The sequence below is a fragment of the Atractosteus spatula genome, chromosome 3 (genome assembly GCF_055471065.1).
Source record: "Atractosteus spatula isolate fAtrSpa1 chromosome 3, fAtrSpa1.hap1, whole genome shotgun sequence".
NCBI classification, from domain to species: Eukaryota; Metazoa; Chordata; class Actinopteri; order Semionotiformes; family Lepisosteidae; genus Atractosteus; species Atractosteus spatula.
This window is the reverse complement of record NC_142708.1, coordinates 26,793,989-26,814,398: the sequence shown is the minus strand read 5'-3', so window position 1 is coordinate 26,814,398 and position 20,410 is coordinate 26,793,989. Positions and strand designations below refer to the sequence as shown.

At 35.7% G+C, this 20,410-nt stretch overlaps 1 protein-coding gene across 1 annotated transcript; it reads right to left on the bottom strand.

Moving 5' to 3' along the window:
* Positions 1 to 2,218: 2,218 nt before the first annotated feature.
* LOC148837631 (complement component C7-like) lies at positions 2,219 to 13,290 on the bottom strand. The gene is made up of 18 exons (XM_088911000.1): positions 13,171 to 13,290; positions 12,792 to 12,853; positions 12,231 to 12,306; positions 11,939 to 12,080; positions 11,343 to 11,484; positions 10,530 to 10,668; positions 10,273 to 10,410; positions 9,321 to 9,564; positions 8,807 to 8,920; positions 8,491 to 8,657; positions 7,584 to 7,812; positions 6,339 to 6,510; positions 5,861 to 5,948; positions 4,732 to 4,864; positions 3,945 to 4,133; positions 3,391 to 3,487; positions 2,964 to 3,148; positions 2,219 to 2,535 (listed from the first exon to the last, which is right to left on the bottom strand). The coding sequence occupies exons 1-18, from the start codon at positions 13,174 to 13,176 to the stop codon at positions 2,357 to 2,359; spliced, it is 2,502 nt and encodes an 833-aa protein (XP_088767126.1). The 5' UTR covers positions 13,177 to 13,290; the 3' UTR covers positions 2,219 to 2,356.
* Between the last annotated feature and the right edge of the window lie 7,120 nt (positions 13,291 to 20,410).

The window sequence follows — 20,410 nt, the reverse complement described above, 5'->3', positions numbered from 1 at the left end:
TAAGATCCTTAGCGAACTTATTAGTGAACAGCATCCAAACAGACTACAGTACATAAGAGCAGTTATACAGATATGAAGAGGCAATTTTGTCTGTCTAGTCCATTTGGTAATTAGCAATTAATTGATTAGCTACTGTAGAGGGGTGAAAAGTTCTCTTCAAGGTCTTGGTCATGTCCTTATGTTCTTTGATTGTGCACAAGGGATTTTTCCATTATAGAAAATACATTGGTAAGGGATAGAAAGTTGCCATATTGCGTATCAATTTAAAATATACTTAAATGGATAGTGCAAATAACCACTTTAAAATCCTAAGTAGGCGCGCACCTCTTGTGCAATATGCAGATGCGCGAACACACACATTTTGATTTTCTACTCTATAGAAGCTTATATAGTTGTGGAAATAGGTCTTCATACAATACCTTGTATTAAAAGAGTTAATTCAGTAGAAAACTCATCTACTAGTTACTAAGGTTAATGAGTGATTATCAGAAGTGACATTCCAAAATATTCTACCTTTCTGAATGTCTATCACTCGCGGTACTGTAAACTCTCAAGACTCATTAGTCAAGTTTTCTGTTACCATTAGCTCTGGAAATATGGTACAGTACATATTGCATACTGTATTGGGCCTTACCAAGTACAGTATTTTAGGCAAGATGGGTGACTCCTATAGAGCATGCCATTCTGTAATATTTTGGGAGTGAGGAGTATATTAGAAATATAATTATTACTTAAACTACAATTTCTGTAGGATGGTTTATATGTAATTTATTTAACTTATTATTGTGCAAATTTTGCTATTTTGCAGTTCATGTGTCAGTCTACATACTTCTGTCTGACCATCAGGTATTGGGTTACCTATTGGGTTAGTAAGGTGGATTAATGAATCAGACCAGTCAATATACAGTAGTTTGCTTCCAGCTAGACATATTTTTCTGGATGACAGAAAACACCAGCTTCAGAACACCAGTTTAGCAAAACTCAAAACACCACAGTCATAGTCTGGTGGATAGTTGCAAACTGTGGTTAAAGCTAATTGCTCTCAAACACATCTTTTGCACCCAGACACCTCACCAAAAGCAAATGTAGAATTCAAATATATGTAATTATTACAATTGTATGACGAACTAAGAATATTATGCAGAATTTTGGTCACCAAGCTGCATGTAAGTTATTGCCACTGTTGAATCTACCAAAAGAAGAGCAACCAGGTATACTTTGGGTCCTGTTCTGAATCATTTGATTCTTGCATGTACTATGTCTCTCAATGTGAGGACCTGAGTTGAGTATTCAAAATCCTCAAAGCCATTAACAAAGTTGACTACAGACGTCTTAAAAATCTGTAGTGAAACACAAAACTGAGAGCTGAAGGCACACAAAAGGCTATGAGAATCTGGAACACGTTACCTGTTTTTGCAGTCAAAGATTATGTCATTGTGTCTTTCAAAAAACAGAAGGTTCTGCTTGTTAGATCTGTGAACTAAAGTACTAGCAACTAAACAAAATGGTAATGGAGGACACCAGATATTCTTGTCTGATTGACATTCCCAGAAGGAAATTGGGAATTACCTGTCATACTGATTTACCTGACAAATTGGTGGAGGTCAATTGGTTGGGTGACATTAAAAACCGGAAGCTGAGACTTTCAAAGGGCCAAGAAACTCTGCTGCCAAGAAAGACTCTGTTATGCATCTTCATTTGAGGGATAAGCAAGCAGAGAAGACAGCAACTACCAACATGGTTATGGATATAAAAATGCAAGGTTTGGTCTCAGAGAGTTATGTTTGCAAAAAAGTAACTTACAGAAGCTGCTCTGTTGTATCTATCTCAGAGAGGGATTGAAGACTTTAAACAAATAAAAAACGAAGAAAACAGCAAAAGGTAAACAAACATTGTCTGTTGAAACGATACTTATCCAAACATTTTGAAGACAAATTAGTTTCATGATCTAGCTTAAATTGTAGTCTTTTCACTAGTGTGACCTCTAATTGATAAGGTATTGGTTAGCGAAACAAATAAAATAATAAAAATGTTAAAAAGAAATCCAACCTTGTAAATAAATCAAAGAGCTTGGAGGAAAAACAAGACTTTTGTTTTGTTCGTTTTTTTTTGTTCTAAAAGTATGAATAAATCCTGAATCCTTTAACATCCACATTGAAGTGGAATGTTTTCATGTACAAAGGTCTGTGAGATACACTACCAGAAAACGTAAACAAAACAGTTTTAACCTTTTTATTATTACCATTATGATTGAAAGTAAAAGATTACATTTAATAGTCTTAAATCGTAAGGACCACTTACTAATATTTAATACAAGATGCATTGTACAGTACAAAGGTTACACACAGAATTCTTTTTATGCTTCACATGGCCAGATACTAATGACTGAGATATTCTCTCCATGACATCGTCTCACACCTGCTTCACACTCTGTCATTGATTGGGCAGCAGGATTCTCTCCAGCAAGTACACAGATATGGGCTCCACCGTTGGTGCATTCTTCATTTTCTCGGCATACGCACATGTTAGTCCCCACTGAAATCAAAGAATAATCAGTCGTTGAGAATGTACGACATGTAGTAGGTATTTTTTATTTGGATTTTCCAGGTAGTTTATACTTCATACCTACCAGATTTGGAATGCCATTTATTTACTTCTGTATCTAAATTCACTTACTACAACCACTCTACCACACAGGGACAGTGAGGACTTGTCAGACAGTAGAGTAAGCTGATTGACACAAACTCTCAGGCATCTAACAGCGGGATCCTAATGGTCTCATTACCCCCCAGACCCAACTCTCTGTGTACAAGGACATGGGGATTCCTAGTTAGCTAAGGATTCAACCTGATTGAGTATCTCAGGAGCCTTTGAAAGGAATTATTCTCCTGCTAGGCAAGACTTCATATGAGTCATGAGTTATAGGAATTCTTAATGATTTTGTGAAATTAAGAAATAAATACCATCACATTTCTCCCACAGCTGGCAGTCAGGACAGGCCTTGCTCTGGGATTGGAGGGATGTGCACTTGTTTTCCTCAGTTAGGTTGTAAACGCGTCCCTGACACTCAAGAGCATGGATTTTACAGATGCTGAGTCTGTATGCTTGGCGTGTTTTCACGTAAGTGGCACAGACTTCAAAAGATGACCTAGAAAAAGGTGGAAAATATAATGAGCCATATATTTTTGGTTGATTTTAGCATTTTGAATTATTAAGATTTATTCTCTCATGGAAAATTAGACACAGTGTTGTCAGTACTCAGATAGATACAATTTGTGTTTTGGCTTGTGCTTTTTCTGTGCTCTGAGCATGGGTGTTCAATACTAATCACGTTAAAAACACTCATTTAACTAATTAAAGTCAGTTCTAGTATGAAAAGCCTATACTTACGTGCACTCATAAGGCATTTTACAGATACATTGAGACTTGTCAGCTTTTTCCCATGGCTTGCATTGATGTGTAGGTCGAACTGTGGTTTTGACAGGTGCTAAAACAGATCAATTCACATAGACTTATGGACTATTATTCCAAATCTGATATAGAAGATCTCCTGTTTCCTTAACTCTCTTTAACCACTTACATTAGGTTCATGTGAGTTAATGAACCACAGTTTTGCAGATTGTCTCCTTTTTGTTAGATTTTTTTTAACTGACAATGAAACCACTAGAAAGATTTCTGTATTTGTAAGATGTATTGTACATAGAAAACAAATATCTAAAATAACAATTGTAGTAATATATACTGTACACCCGTCCCACTTGCATCACAATCCCATGCTTATTATTTGTTATTGTGAAAATATCTGCACCTCTTTGCAAAAGCAAAACGATTTTTGTTTGGTTTTGGAAAAATCTTTAGGGTGAATATCAAACAGTGTTGCCTAAATAAATATCACATTAATTACAAGGTAAACATTAGTTCTTTACTAGTGTTTTACTGTATACCTGCTTTGCATCTTGTATTTGAAACCTGTGGGGACCAGTTGAGGCTGGAGTCACACTTGATTTCTGAAACCCCTTCTAACTGTTTTCCAGCTGGGCAGGACATTACGATCTTCTCCCCTATTTCATAACTGGGCTTCCAGGGTGTGCCTTTCACGTCAGCCATGAAGTCTGGAGGCTGACAGACAGTTCCTGTAAATATTCAAATGCAAATCCTGTTTGAAAACAACATTTACAGGAAGAAGATTTTTGTGTTCAGAACTTTGGATTAAGCCTTTGGAGACACACCTCCCAACCCCTTAAATTTTGGGCCATTGGAAAAAAAAATCATGTACCTTAGTAGTTCGCATCCTATTAAGTGCGATATAGAAACAAAATTTATTAGAGGTTGGGTTGGTGTTACTCGCCTGGGAATGTCAACCCAACCGTAAGTCTGAGCGCCCCCCCTTACTTTCTAGAGGAATGAGCTAGGGTGCAGCTGAAAGGTAAAAGGAAGGATGAGAGATATGGTATATGTAAATATGAATGAGAGGGGCAGTGGGTGAGATTAGGACCTGACCTTCTGTCAAAAACTTCATACACTGAAAAATAATATTTGACTTTGAGCAGATCAACGTGATCACAAGGTTATATATGTACTGTATACAGTGTAGTAATAACTGTTACCAGTCTCATTGATGTGATAAAAAAGTTGATGATGCTTTTATGAACATATCACAGTAATTTAAAGATGTACCATTGATATTGTGCACTTCTGTGTGTACCTTAAAATACCAATATCAGCACTTACGCATGCATTGTACAGGATATCTTTTCCAGTTTAAATCCTCATCACACTCAGCTATGGGGTCCCCAACAATATAATATCTCTCTTTGCAGGAATACACAATTTTACTGCCAATAGGGTAGAGGTCTTTGGGATCCTATGAGTAAAGTAAACACAGTTGAAGACTTTACAGTATCTTGTTTCTTTATATTACTGTTTTCTGCATTTTGTATTTTGCCAGACCAACACACGAATCTCACATTTTCAGCAGTCTTCAGTTTTTCTTTTGTAAACTATTATATGCAGATTACTTGAAATGTATTTCTCGTTGTAACATGTATTCAAAATGAAGTATATTTGAGATGGGCAGAATGATGGTAAATTATGTCTTTTGTGCTCCTACAACCTAATAGGCACCTTCAAATGCCATGAAACAAGGTTGACGTTAATTCTATTTCTAATATACTGTACAGACAAACCACTGTGTGCTACATTGTCCACATAAGTACTGTGTAGTAAGACTCTGCTCTCTGATCATATAACCACATTACAATTAATGTGATTATATTATAAATGCAGTGTACAGTACAGTAAGTGGCAACTGATGCAAAGTGTTTTATGTCTTCTTATAGGATCATATTAATACAAAGAGAATTCTTAACTCCCATGTTCAAAACAGGTAAGATTATTTTTTTTTTACCCTGTGCCAAGAGCTTTTCATTTTTTCTTAAGTACAGTATATACAGTATGTACTGTATACTGTATAGTATATATCAACTGTACTCCAATGCTACAGCTAGTGTATTAAGAGCTATAAGTTATAGTTATTGTATTATTATTCTACTCTGCATAAAATGAAAACATTGCTTTGCATTTGCAATAATATTAACTCAAATTCAACAACACTTGTGTTTGGGCATAAAGTTTTAATTCTTTTGAAGAACATAAAAATGAAATCCACATCTAATGTCTATACCATTGCACAGAGGGGGATATTTGATTAAGCTATAGAGTGACAACAAGCTTCGGCTTATGAATAGTCTATTTTACATGCAGTTTTGCAAAAATCATACAGTAGTTCTCAAATTAAAAATACACAGTGTTTTCTCCTAAAGATCAAGTCTAAGAAAAAGAAAGGAGGTGTAATTCTTACTTCAACAAAGCCATTTTGAATCACAGGAGGAGGTTTACAGGACTTTGTTGGTTCCAATGTAGTATCAAAGCAATGGGGTTCCATTTCACTAGGAATCAAATAAGTTAAAAGCTGTTTTTTTCCTAGTATATGCAAACATTTATATTACTTAAGACAGAACAAAGGAGATTTCAATAATGCTGTATTGACTTACTTGGGGAAAATTAACAAGGGTTCACAATTTAAACATTGATTTCATAATACCTAACAACATAAACTCCAGTATACTGATATTTCTCAGAGCAAAAAGAAAATAATTGGAATCTGGTGTTGAAGATAAATTACTTTTTAATCTAGAAATGTATGCTAAACATTTGACAATGACTACATTAGATATTCCTTTTCATATTTGTAAAAAGTGGTTACTAATTTTCTGGCCTGTGTGAGACAATTCTGGGCGATGTACAGTACAGTACGTTTCAGTAGATTTTGCCCTTACCGTAAATAGGCAAGTTCCTCATCTTCGCAGGGCCGGGTCTCTTTGGGCTCCCCAATGCAGAACTTTCCTCCCATTCTGGGAAAGGGGTTATTGCAAGTGCGAGTTCTTACCCTCTGATCCCGTGAACAGGAACTCCAGGAAGACCAACAGCTCCAGCTGCCATCAATCACCCCTGCAAGACAGGAAAGCTTCCTTTAAAAACAAAGAAATAGGCATGCCATCGCAGGACTCCAGCACAATAATGATTATTTTAGTTAGCCTGTACAGACATAACCAGTAAAAAATAATCATTTAAAGAGAAAATGAGGAAAGGTGTAGCTAAATTATCTTTTGTTGCTGAAAGACAAAGATAATTGATAACTTTGGCAACCCTAAAAAGATTCTATATATGCTTTTGTTTTTTACTTAGAGTAAGGTAGAGGAAATCAGCAGCTGTTTTCTGCAAGAATTCAATCAATCCTGGATATGACTGTGGTTACAATGTGAGTATGGAGGCTATAATGACAGTTTTAGAGATTTCCTAGTTCTGTAGCTTCTACCAGATCGGCTTGAGAAACTATGCAGTTTGTTTGAAAGCCCACGGCCCATTGCTGTATTAGCCTGAATCTTCCTTTAGCATACACTGTACTGTACTTGCTATCATCCTTAACAATAATGTTGTACTGAATGATCTGTATGAATGTCACATTAAATCCATTTATGTTATTTCTCACACATTGTGTTGATACAACCAGGCTCGAGCTATACTTCAGGACCCAATTCACCCTGGCCACAATCTGTTTTCACTCCTGGGTTTTTGTAGGAGGTATCGCAGTATCAGAACACTGACAAATAGATTCAAAAACAGTTTCTTCACCCAAGCAGTCTGTATCTTAAACAGCTCAAATTAGTACCTGCACATATTAGCACTGTCTGCACTATGTTCTGTCTTGGCTGTATTAAAATGTCTATTGTCTGAATTTATTGTCCATGTCTATTTGCCATTTGTGCTTTTTTTTCTTTTCTCTTTCTCAAATGTTACTGGGTACAGCTGAAAAAGTAAGCATTCCAATATACTTGTTGTATATGGCAAATAAAGAAATCTTGAATCTTGAATCCTGTAATGTAGTCCATTTACAGTGGGGTGAAAGCAGTGCCTATGGCATTCATTATATAGTTTTGCTCTTTTAATGACTTACTGGTTTTATTTGGATGAAGTGTAGCAAAAGGAATTATTAATTCTCAAAAGCATTTAGTGCTTGTCACCTGGTTGTTCAAGCAGAAGAGTTCCAAGCTCACAGGCTGGTCCACTGGTATCTGGTTTACAGACACATGTGCAGACTGTGTCTTTGACTGCAGGAATACCATTGTTCTGGCAAGGTTTACAATTGCAAGGGTGATTCTCATTCAGATATTCCTCGATTGCTCGCTTCAGGTTGTATCTCTTCACAGCTGCACAGGGTACCTCTTTCACCAGCTCAAACAATGGTCTCAACTACAGAATTAGAAAAAATATAGTTGGTATACCATAAAAACTGCAAAGGAAAATCAGACTTTGTTTCACATTAACACTAGCAAAGATTAAAACACGACAAAACTGTGGGCCATTTTATACTTGTTTACGCATAGCTTCCCACAGTAACGTTTTTAAAAAGCACAGTAGCTATTTTCGTTTTAGATGGAGGCAATTTAATAAACATGACAAACTGTTGTTGACATTCCTGTTTACAAAGGTAAACAGGGAAAAATGTTTCCTAAATTAAAGGGCTAGGCTGTGTATTTTCTTACTAAGCCTAGTTTTTTTTTCTCAGCTCAGAATAATTCACAGAATGTTAAGAGAATACTTACAGTAATTGTTGTTATTTTTACATTAATTATAATTGAATTTAATTAGAAGCCCAGAAAACTGCATAGAACCGACATATATACCGATCATCTGTGTGATTTATAATATGGTTCACTTACTGTACACACTCTAACAGCTTTTGAGCCTGTTATTCTATTAGACAAATCGATTACCCTAATTCCTGCTACAGTACATGTTACATCAACTCATTTTCTGAGCTCACTTTGAACAAGACTCTGGGTAACCTACAACACTGGCTTGTGTAAATTACACAGTCCATAAACAGCAAGTCATGGTTCTGAGATTGATGTATTGCGGATCTGTCACCTTCTGCTTGATAACGGAGGGGTTCTGTGTCACAGAGCCAGCCCACTTGGTATAGAGATCACTGTTCGCTGTAGGGTTGTTCAAATCCAGATAATTAAGACCAGAGGCAAAACCTGACCTCCCTCCAACAATCTGTGTTTTCGGAGCTATCCTGTCTCTTTTATACCCTGGCAAAACAAAAAGATTTTTAAAAAAATATCCATTCATCTTAAGAGAAATTGTTCATCTTTTTTATTTCAGTTTATCCATTAACTGCAGAATTACAGGTCAGTAAAAAATGAAACTTTCCAGCATAACAAAAGCACAACACCATTACCTTCAGCTGTCCTGAGTGCCTCAATGAGTTTGTTGCATTCTGAGCGCTTCACGCTGATGAACAGGAAGCCAGAACTTGAAGAAGTACATTTTTGAGCATCAAGGTTAGATATACCTTCATTGATCAAGAAGAAAGAGAACGTGTTAGACCCGGAGCAAAATAAAACCTTTGTTGATCAAATGCCTTTGAGAACCAAAAAAATATATATTTTAACCAGAAATCCCTCACATTATAATTTATGGCAGCATTTCAATGAAAAAGCTTTATACAATATTGCATGCACGATACTGTAATTGAATTTTAATTAGAAAGTAATCATGCAAAGAGTACATTATGTGACAAACATGAAAAGTGAAGGTTATGTGTATAATATTTTGTGATAAATAGTATTGGAAACTCCAAATAAAAAAGCCTATACTAGGAATTCATTTTTGTGCTCACTTGTACAGCATGTGTGTCTTTCTCTTTCTTTGCAGGAGACATACAAAATGTATAAAATGACTTAATGTGCTACCTTGTTGTTTCATCTTTTCAGAATCAACGTAGAGAAGAGCCTGGTACTGGCCTCCAAGATAGCCTTCCTTCATGAAGTGAGTACCATAGTCTTGAATAAGATCTCGGTAAGCACTATACTCATATGAAGCTGGTAGCAAGGTTAAGTCCTTCCAGAAATTCTCTGAAAGTGTCAAGTCCTCAGATGCGCCATTCAGAAACTGTGCAACCTCCACCTCATTCTTGATTACCAGAAGTCTGTGGCTCTAAATCACAATAAACAGAACTTTCAATCTAATACTACATTACGTGCATTAGCAAACCATCTGCTGTTAGTGAAATAGTTATTTTAGTCTTATATGAATGTTTTGTTTAGATAATATAATTTATATTTCACCTTTTCTCTTTCAAAAATAGTGTTGTTTAAACCCAATCATCTACAATTGTGGTACTCAATGAATCAATGGTGAAAATTCATAATTAAATTGCCAAACAATTTGTTGCATCATTTAAGGTCCTCTGTGTATTGATGAGGTTTTCTAGAAGTGCATCAAAACAATGAAAATAATTACAGTTTTTCTGCAAGCAATATACCAAACAGCTCCCACAGATTTCATGCTTTGAATACAGTCTTATTTTAAAAGCTTTTTAACCTGTAGTTATTTATATACAGGTATTAACAATTGATACTTTAGCATTCATTAGCAATTTGTACAATCACATTTCATAAGAAATTTTGCGTAGTCTAAGGCATGTGTCTGTGTATGTACAGTACTGTAACAATATTTTGGGAAATCTCAGCATATTCTATTCAGACTACTGTACATAGTAAAGTGCAATTGTGACTGGCCTATTTAAAGAAAGAAGGCTTTCATCAGGGCTATAGTAGATATAACAAGATCACACTAGCACTCTGAAATATTCTTTTGGGTTAAAAATTGAAATTCAGGTTAATGAAAAAAATAAGACTGTACCTTTTCATTTGACAGGGCTGTGATGAAATCACTAGAATAGTCTCCATCGTAATTAGAAGTCATTTTATACTCTGTGTACTTCTTATAGGACCAGGAGCTGTTATAAAACTCATCACTGAAGTCATTCTTAATTTTAACCTGGTAAGATAAATGAAGACTGTTATGGTTTGATTGGTCATCATTGTATTTTCTAAATGTAATGCGAACTGTATAGTATGAACATGATAGGAGGGGAAACAGTTAATATGAAGACTCACCTGGAATGTGTATTTGACGAGATTCTGAGTCAGTCTGTAGGAAGGTTTATGATCTGCAGTATACACTTTTCTGCACTCTCCTCCAAAGCTTTTTGTGTTGATGACACTGCCCCTGAGCTTTCCGTTTAAAACATCAAATCTAAACACAAGTAGACAATGTCCACATTAAAAAAATAAGCAAAACATTCCAATTGGACAAAGGCTGGAACTGTGTGATGCTAACCTCTGTTTTGGTTGAAAGCTTTATGCATTCACTTACAGTTGCTTTGCTTTCCTGTTCTTTCAACTGTTGCATCCAACCATTTTCAAACTGCTTTATCCAATGTAGGGCCACAGGGCAGCCAGAACTTATCCCAGCAATCCACACAATCACAAGGCAGACACAACAACACACTCACAGTTATGGCCTTTTCCTACCAGTATGCTTAGGACCATGGGAGGAAACTAAAACACACAAAGGAATCCCACATGAACATACCATACATGCACATTCTGTACAGAATGCACCCTGGGTTTGGAATTGAACCCAGGGCCCCAGTGCTATGAGGTAGCAATGCTAACCACTGTGCCACTGTGTCACAGCTCCTACTATTCATTCTTATTCAATTTTGCTACTTCACATTTAACATATTGTAATTGTTGGTGCACCTTGAGAAGGCTTACCTGTATATGTAATTAGCAATTTAAAGATGCAAACATAAAAAAGAAAAGCCTAAGTATATTACACCTTAGAAATCAGGTTTTCCAAAAATGGGACTGATTTTACTGCTATGCACGCCAGGTAAAAAGGAATAAGAAGATGCAGATCCTAACCCTTTGCCAGTCAGCTCTACTTTGGGTGGGGGTTGATCATTGTCACACACACTCGATTGATCTGTACATCCTTGCTCATCGGCACCATCTTCCTCACAGTCCTGGTCTCCATTGCACACCAGGGACTTGCTGATGCACAGACCTGCAGAACCCAAGGACATTTGTATCTGGTGGAATGCCAGAGCACCACAAGGTAAAAACCTTTAAGGAGGTAGTTGACAGTATGTATTGACTTAGAAAAAATAATGACCCTTAGAACATTTTCTGTAATTGTTGCAAAGCTGTAAACCACACATTTGCAAATTGTGTCCTAGATTTTATAGCATATTTCCAAATATGAATGGATAAAATGGATACATGAAGACTATATGCAATGTGTATTATATAGTGTACATACTGTAAAGAGCATATGCTACAGTATATAATGCACATGCATGCTTCCAAAAGCCAGAAATGTCAAACAAAAGTTGATTTCCATCAAGATAAGATTCTGAAACAATTTGATGTCATTTTGTAAAATTAACCAACCATTACTTTTGTCTAGGTTTTGTCCAAGATCTACAGATTTTAAGAGGGCGTACTGTATCCATTCCCACCTGAAGAACAGCGGAATCTGTTGCCACATCCTTCTTCCAGTGGGCACCCTCTAGTGGGCAAACATGCCCGTCTCTCAGTGGATTCACCCGGGCATGGGATTCCCCCAAACTGACCATATGTTTCTACAGATCGCTTCCGAACCTGAGAACATTAATAACATTTAGAAACTAATGTCCTTTTGACTGTTCAGTCATTATTAAGAAGTTTTTGCAGCAAGTAATTGATTCAAAGGTTGCTGAAACTGTTGAACACTATTGAACATCACTGATTATCTACGAATATATACAGTACCTGTGTCTTCTTGCAACCATCACACTCTGACCAGTCACCATATGGGCCCCATTTACAATTCACAGGACTCTCGCAGCTGTAAAAAGACAAGGGAATCCATGAGAAACACAATGTATCCTTTTTATCCCAAAAAAGAAAAGCAGAAATGTGCCCTACATTTCCAATATTGTATCTTATCTCTATCTCATACTAGATGTGGTTATAATCATTGATCATTGTTTTTGTTAAAACCTCAGGAAATGCTAACCTCTCAACTGAAAACTTTTAATCCTGGTAACAATATACACAAAGAACTGAAACTGTAATATAACATGTTAGACACTTATTCAATAAGGCGTTAATATTAGAAAAATTAAAATACATTCTTTTATGAGCACAGTACACCAGACTGATTAATATATAATAATATATTACTACTACTACTAATAATAATAATAATAATGGAAATTATATTTGTCCTCTTTGTTGTGATAGCTGTACATTGTTAAAATCATATGATATTTGGATTATTGTTCTTGTGCTCTTACTCTAAGCAGGTTGCTCGTTTCATACTGTACTTACCTAACTTCTAACAGAAGAGGAAGAAGGCCCGTAAGGCCAGACAGAATCAATGTCATCCACACCTGCAAGAGGTCAGATCAATAATCAGGCAGCTCTAACAAAAGAGAAGTCTGTCCTTGTGGTTGATTAAGAAATAAAAGATTTCAAGTGTACTGAGAACTAAAGAAATCACACATATGCATATCCTAATACATGCTGTACCTATCACAGTACCTTACTCTTATAATTCAAGACTGTTGCTTGAGCTCAGAATATATATATCATCCCAAGTAAACAGACTGAAACGTTTTGTTGTAGACTGCGATATAGACATCTCAGATTCTAACTGATATATATTTTATCTAAAACAGCCAGACAGGAACATTTATGGTTCTCTTACCTTCATAATTAAAGAACAAAAAAAAGAGCAAGAAGATTTAGTATAAGCTCTGCAGCAGGAGCAACACGTTTGTTGATGTGAAGTGGAAAAACAGTTGTACACACTCAGCCCAGTCTCTGTGTTTCTGCTTAAAACTCTGGAACTTCCTGAACAGGCAAACTAAGGACCCTGCAACCTATTGATAAGACAGCTGATTGTCTTGCTAGCACTATTCTACTGAAGCCTTCCAATTTTCCCTTTCCTGTCTTTCTCCTATCTTTACTTATCAAATATACTCTTTTTTTAGATCTAAATGTAACATAGAGTTAAGGACTATAATTTACCAAATCCACACAATTGACAAATCTTAACAGTAACTATATTTTTTATTATTCAAAATTTAAAATTCTGTAGAATTACAAATTAATAATTATAGAATATAATGAGGTGACATTTCAGCAAAATCTACAACTTGATTGTTAATGGGTAGGAAAATGTTAATGTTTCAAGCTATATGTAGAGAATATACAGAAAAGGAGAAAAAATACAGTAAATACATAGTAATAGCTCCTGTATTTACAATATTTATGTAAAAGGAAACAGCAAAATTATACTATTTATTTATGATGGCATAAGATTTAACACTAAACTGAAGTATGACATACAATTAGAACCACAAATCAAAAATGACTAAAGTGTATTTTTAGGCACATGAATTATCAAATTGTTACATATTGTTCTCAGTTTTGTATTTGTTATCATATTCACTTCTTTTCTCACATTACAAGGTTAAACATTTTTTCAGAAGTTACAAAGATCAGCATTCAGAAGGGAAATGGTCTGACGTTCTCTTATCAGAAAGACTGACCATTGTAATAAGTTCCTGAAATAAACATCCTTATCCACAACAGGTTAAAAACATTTCAGTGTTATTTGACCTTTCTTTCTTGACAAGAAAAAAAAAGTGTTATCTTTTATCAACCCCTTCATGACTTTAATTATAATTTTTTAAAAATATGCTTTTATATAATTACTTATAAAAGATTTTTAATGTGGCTGAGTCTAGTTAGGTAAGAGAAGTAACTAGAATCCACAATTAATTCTTTTGTCATAAAGGCAGTCAACAAAGACTATGTTTGCATGTAGCCAGACCTTAATAATGTTTAAGGCAGAAGAATGTTACAACATAGTGGTTTCTCATAAAATGTCTGTAAAGACAAACTAAAGGTATTTCTTTGCAGTTACAGAACAATATGTCCACGAATTTTAAAAGTTAGGCTAAGTGAAAATTCATATTTTTAAATGGCTATCATGGATCACCAGTCAACCTACAGTATATTACTCTCTTGGAATATAGATTTTAGATACTTTGAGAAAATTAAATGACTTAGTAATAAAGATCCAAGCTACTGATGTAGCTTGTCAGGGGTGTCGGGGGTTGTGTATGCTTTTGTCTTCTTGTTATGTACCTTTGATGCATACTTTTCACTAAAATCTTGAGTCATTTTACACAACTAAATTAATTCTAATACAGGTCTGGTACTGTATGTCTTTCATATGTTAAATTATAATCATTACCACTGGGCATTCAGGTTACTGAACTAAAACTTTGGTTGTTTGTTCTCTCAGTAACTCTGAACTGATGCGTAATTGAGAATTACCTTGTCTGTTCTTTCTTTTCTGATACATCTACATCTAGATGCATGATGCAAGTGGAGTTTGATGTGCGATTGGAACCAGGCATGAACAAAATTCTTGCATTAAGAAGGAACAAGAGGAACAGTGTACTTGGAGTTCAGGCTTTATGTCTTTTTTATCAGGAAAAAAACTGTAGTACACCATTTGAACTTTGTCATATAATACTTTCTGTCCAGAAGGAATATGCAGAAAGATCATTACACTCAGTTATACTTAAGTGCTATAACCCAGCTGCTGTTAATATGCATGCCAGCACAGAATGATCTTACAACAACTCAGTGAATTTCACCAAAAGAAAAAATGTTTTGAGGTTAAAAGTTGAATGTCTCAAACATTCTTGAACAATGTAGTCAAATACATAAATCTTTTTCTTGTTCTCAGGAACTTGGTTTTTTTTCATGAAAAAAAAACTGCTTCTAATCCTCCTGGAACTGAAGGGAAGAACAAATTTAACCTGCTCCCATCAGCCAAAAATTTCTGCAAAAGGTCAGTTGAAAGGAAACACTTCCTTGAGACATGAAGCCAAAATTTGCAATTCATGTTACAGTAAATTTTTCTTAATACATTTTGTTTATTCTTGCATCCTAAAGGTTTTGTTTTACTGAAAGCATTGTATACAGTACATTAATTGGGTTTTATAAAATACATCTGGATTTTTTTACATTTTATTACAAATATGTACAAATTATCTATTAGTTTAGTATTGTATAATCCACTTAGCAATTCTGTCTAAAATGTATCTGTTTTATTATTTGTGTTATAAGAACTTATCTTACTGATCCACAAGGGGGAAACATAAAGCTGTTTGGAAATCATCAGTGCATTGGTGCAGTAAGCTGAATACAGTAGGCAAGTAATAATCACGACAACATTCAGAAATTATTGCCATAAGGGAAAAATAAAAATAAAGGATGCAAAATCCATTTTATGCAATCTACTTTATCTGAGTGAAAATCAATGGAAATAACAAAAGGTTCTGAGCTTTGAAATTGAAAATATCAAATTTGTTTTGTTGTTGTCTGATTTCCAATGTTTCTATAACAATATACAGGAATGGTTCAAATCCGTTTTTGGTTCAGATTGGGGTTTGTATTATCTATCACTAGAAGTGATCAACCCCCATTATTCTTAATAATAATAATAATAATAATAAAAATAATAGATAGATACAAGATTGCTTCCGATGTCATTTATTTAATGGTGATATCTGGCTTGTTGTATACAGTATATTTGTGCTTTAATAATGAACATGAGAATCTTGATTGTTAAGATAGCTTGATGTTTTTCATGTACTGTAACAGGAAGAATACTCAAAGGGTGTTGCCTTTTTCTGATGTCTGTGGTTTTGTGCCTCCATTAAAAGTGAAAACTTTTGGGAGGTCTTGTCTCCTCTGTGACTTTTTATGAACAACTGAGCTTTTGCAGATTGTATTCTATGTTTATCTGCATACAGTACATAGCACATAGCACATAGACTATATTAATTAAATGGTGTATTTGTGTTGTGACTGCATTGTGAATTTAGATTACCAAATGAACTGCTCATTTGCAAGTTGTCATGAACAGATTATTTTCTGTGCAGCAACCAGGATGTGTTGCTTTAATCATCCCTTTTATTTTATCACATCTCAAATTGAGCTCTGTTTTTGAGAGAATTACCTGTAACATACTGCTCTGGCCAGTAAAGCAGTCCAGACAGCTGTGTCTGGTTGCTATGGTGAACACATGAGATGACTGATAATGACTTTTTTCTCATTCTCAAAGTAATTGCATGGGACGACATGGCTGTCCCTGCACACATTGAGAAGATCTCAGGCTGTGGCCTGGATCACCTCTAATTGAATAAGAGCTTTCCATGGGTGTCCGTTAAGCCAGACTACTTATTGATTGCAAGATCTTCTTTAACTCACACATTCCCCCTTCTGCAAGGAGGTACAGACACACTGTGTTTGATCTTCTTCTGGAAATCCCTGTTTTCAACTATAACCTTATTAAAAAGGAAAAATAAAGTTTATGCTTGCATGTGCTACCGTACCATTAAGAAAGTAATGAAGGAGCTGCAGGTAATATGTCTGTACATAGAAAAGAGATCAATATGTAAAGTGAATTTGTATGCCATCCAAAATCCCTCTTCACACATGGGAAAGGCTTGAGTTTTCAACCCCTTCCTCTGGTACCCCTCAGCTTCATCAGGTAATGGAAGATCTTTAAGCAGATGTGAGTAAGTGGACCTCTTAGTGCCCAATGTCCCCCTGATGCACTTATGTGGCTGTGCTGTTCACATGGTTGCCCCTTGTGTGGCAAACAGAGCATTGTTTCTGAGTAGACCGGAGTCATGTGTTTTTTTGCATCCTAAACATGCAGTTAAAATGTTGTTAGTGTTGCAAATTGAGAGAAAATGGAGTAGGGTGGGATAGACTGGAATGTCATGGAACCATGCCCTGGTGCACATCAGTGCTGTGCCGGGGGGTTTATGGGTTTTTTTTGGGGGGGGTGGGAGGTGGTAAATATCTACATATCTACTTCACCTCCATTTTGTGTTACAGTATATTTGAATTGATTAATTCCTAAGATCTGCTTTCTTTTTTGCAAGCGGTAAAATATATGTTTTCAAAAACCTACTGTACATGTGTATTATTTCCACTTGGTTGAATCTTTCATGTTCCAGGAAGCTCTCTGTTCTTATTCTTGTGAACCTCTTTCCACCTTGATGTAGAAGTAGTATGTTTAAAAAGAGCAAACTAACCAAGGTCATACATACTGTAGTACACCTGAAGAAGACTCCACAGCCGAAACGTTGTGATTCTTTTCTTTACCTTACAGCATGGAATGAACCTTTACCTGTTCTTATGTTATATATATGGTATTTTTATTTCTGACTTTATGAAAGATACAGTATGTGTGGGAACATTGTTTTACTTTAAGAGGCAATTTTTTCTAAGTAACAGTTCCAGCTATTTTTTGTGCCCCTGCTATTATACTTTACGTTTTAGTCATTTGTGTAACTGTTGCCGAGTAAGGCTCTTATGGAAAGAATATTTTAAGACCCTATGCGAGGTGGCAAATCTGGAAAGGAATAGGGAACAGAGTAGAGGGAAGACACAGAAGATTTATTGGTGCTCACAGTGATGATAGGGAAGTCTGTGCAGAAGTGAAGGGTACTATAGGTATCCATTGCAACAAATCCAGGGAGGTCCACAGGAGAATCAGGAAACAGTCCATATGTCCATTATCGAGAGATGCATCCGGAGACAAAACAGGAACAGACACATGAAAAAACAAAAACCAGGAATATGGGGCTTTGTCCCAGGCCTCGGGCCTCAGAAGGTCAGCGTGACTACTACTGGCCTATGCCCTCAGACTTCCCTGTGAAGCCTGGTGGTAGGCGGGCCATGAGACAACCATTTTCCAAAGATGAGCCCCGAAGGCTAGGGGGAAGAAAACTTAAATAACCGACTTAACTAGACACCCCAGGAAGTAATAATTAAAAGGACTATCTAGAGAAGATTAGAGCGCCATCTGGAGGAGGAGATGTCAACTGTGACAATTTGTTCCTGGTGGCAGCAAAGACTATGTGCAGCCAAGTAGTATTTATACATTGGAGAGTAGAAGTGCGACATTAGAATTTAACCTCCCTGAATTTCTGTTAAATAAATACCATTAATTTCGTTGGTTCAGTTAAAATTTCAATTAAAAATTAAGTGAGATGAAGAATAATTTCATGCATCTACAGTATATACCACTTTTATTTCCATAGGATCCCAAAGTTTTTTTCCATGTTATTGATGATTATCCATTTCATCCACCACCAATTTGCAACACCCACATGAATGATGCGTGGCAGACATTATGCAACAGCAGCCTATCTGCACAGTACATAACTTAGGAAAGTGAAACTTACAGAACATCACCAATTTACATAAGGGCGAAAGCTAGGGAGCCCAGAATTTGTACAAAAGTGAGTGTCAGCCTCTGATATCAATATATTACACTAGAAATTTAAAAGTTAAAAGTGTCATAGAAGTGTGGCATTTACTTTGAGAGATGATGTGTTAAAATACAATACACTAGTAAGACCTCTTTAAAAAAATTGTTCCTATTTTTATCACCACATCACACAAAAGACATTGTTGCTCTGCAATCAATCAGTCCAAAGAAGTATGATTGGATACATTCCTGAATGAAAAGGTACAGTATGTCCTACTCTTACAGGATTAAAGAGCTGAATGTTTTTTTAGTCCTGAATACAGAAGACAATGAGGCGACCTGATTTAAGTCAAAGACATTAAAACATGAATTCCAATAAACGTGTTAGGCAGTAAACCTCAGAGGAGACCACCATTTACCACTGAAGTGCAACACCCACCTTGGTGACACAAAAGACAAGATTTGCAGGTTGCCCTACTGCAGTGCACATTATATGGACAAGTAAGACATACAGTAACTTCATATTTTGAGTCAATTAGAAAATTTAGGCAGGCCAGATTGTGCAAACCGAAGGCAGAATTCAGAAAAGTTTCACCTACAGTAAGTAGTTAGGACTACGCGAAGAGTAGCACCTCCCGATAAAGCATCACATACTGGTGCATAAATGAAGTAAATGTGAGCTTACTGGCACTGGGGAGACAAGGATGAGGGCTTGGATGCACTGTACTTTTAGTCCATTGCCATTTTGCTATTAGTTTTATCAACATTGTACTTTACACCTACGGTATGTTTTTTTCAATTATTGTGTTCATGAAATATTTATTCATTCTTGTTATATTTGTAGTTAGTTTATATACACATAAGATAAAAAAAGAAATACACTGAAATTGCACAAGATTATCTGTTTTCCTTTTCTTTCCATGAAGATTAGCCATCAAAATGTTTTGGCAATGCACAGGCAAAGCAGGCTCACCCATATTGCAACTAATCAAGACAGAGTATTCATGTCCTGGCTGTGCTCTTCTGCTTCTTTATTTGTAACTTTAGCTCCTGCTATTACTGAGGACAGTGATATGTTTCTGCTCTGCTCCTACCTGAAATGATGACCCCTCTTCAGGGAAAGCCACTCAGCTGGTGCCACTTTCAATTCTTTCTTATTTATGAACCCACCAACACAGATAAATTATCTTGTGTGGTTTTAGTTTTCTGCAATAAAACACAAATCACATTTTTAAACAAAAGGTGTCTGCGAATTGAAGTTATTGTGAAGGATCTTTTTTCACAGAGCACAGTTGCAAAAGAAATCTACAGCATTAAATGTTCAATACAACTTCACAAACGCCGGTGACTTTGCAGGTGAAGAACTGATATAACTTTTGTGTGTTGTGCAAATGCGTTCACATGCTGCAGTAACTGTAGCAAATGCGCTAATTTTATTTTAAAAAAATAGGCAAGGGTTATAATGATGCACTGCAATTGGTTATTTTGTTGTTTGTGTTCTTTTAAAGAAAATGAATATAAGAACTTTAAACATTGTACTTCAGAAAAAATAGTTTTTTTAAATGAAATGCACTTAAACAAATGTGTGCCATCTTTCTTTTTTCCTCATTTTTTGTTCATCATTTTGCCAAACTCC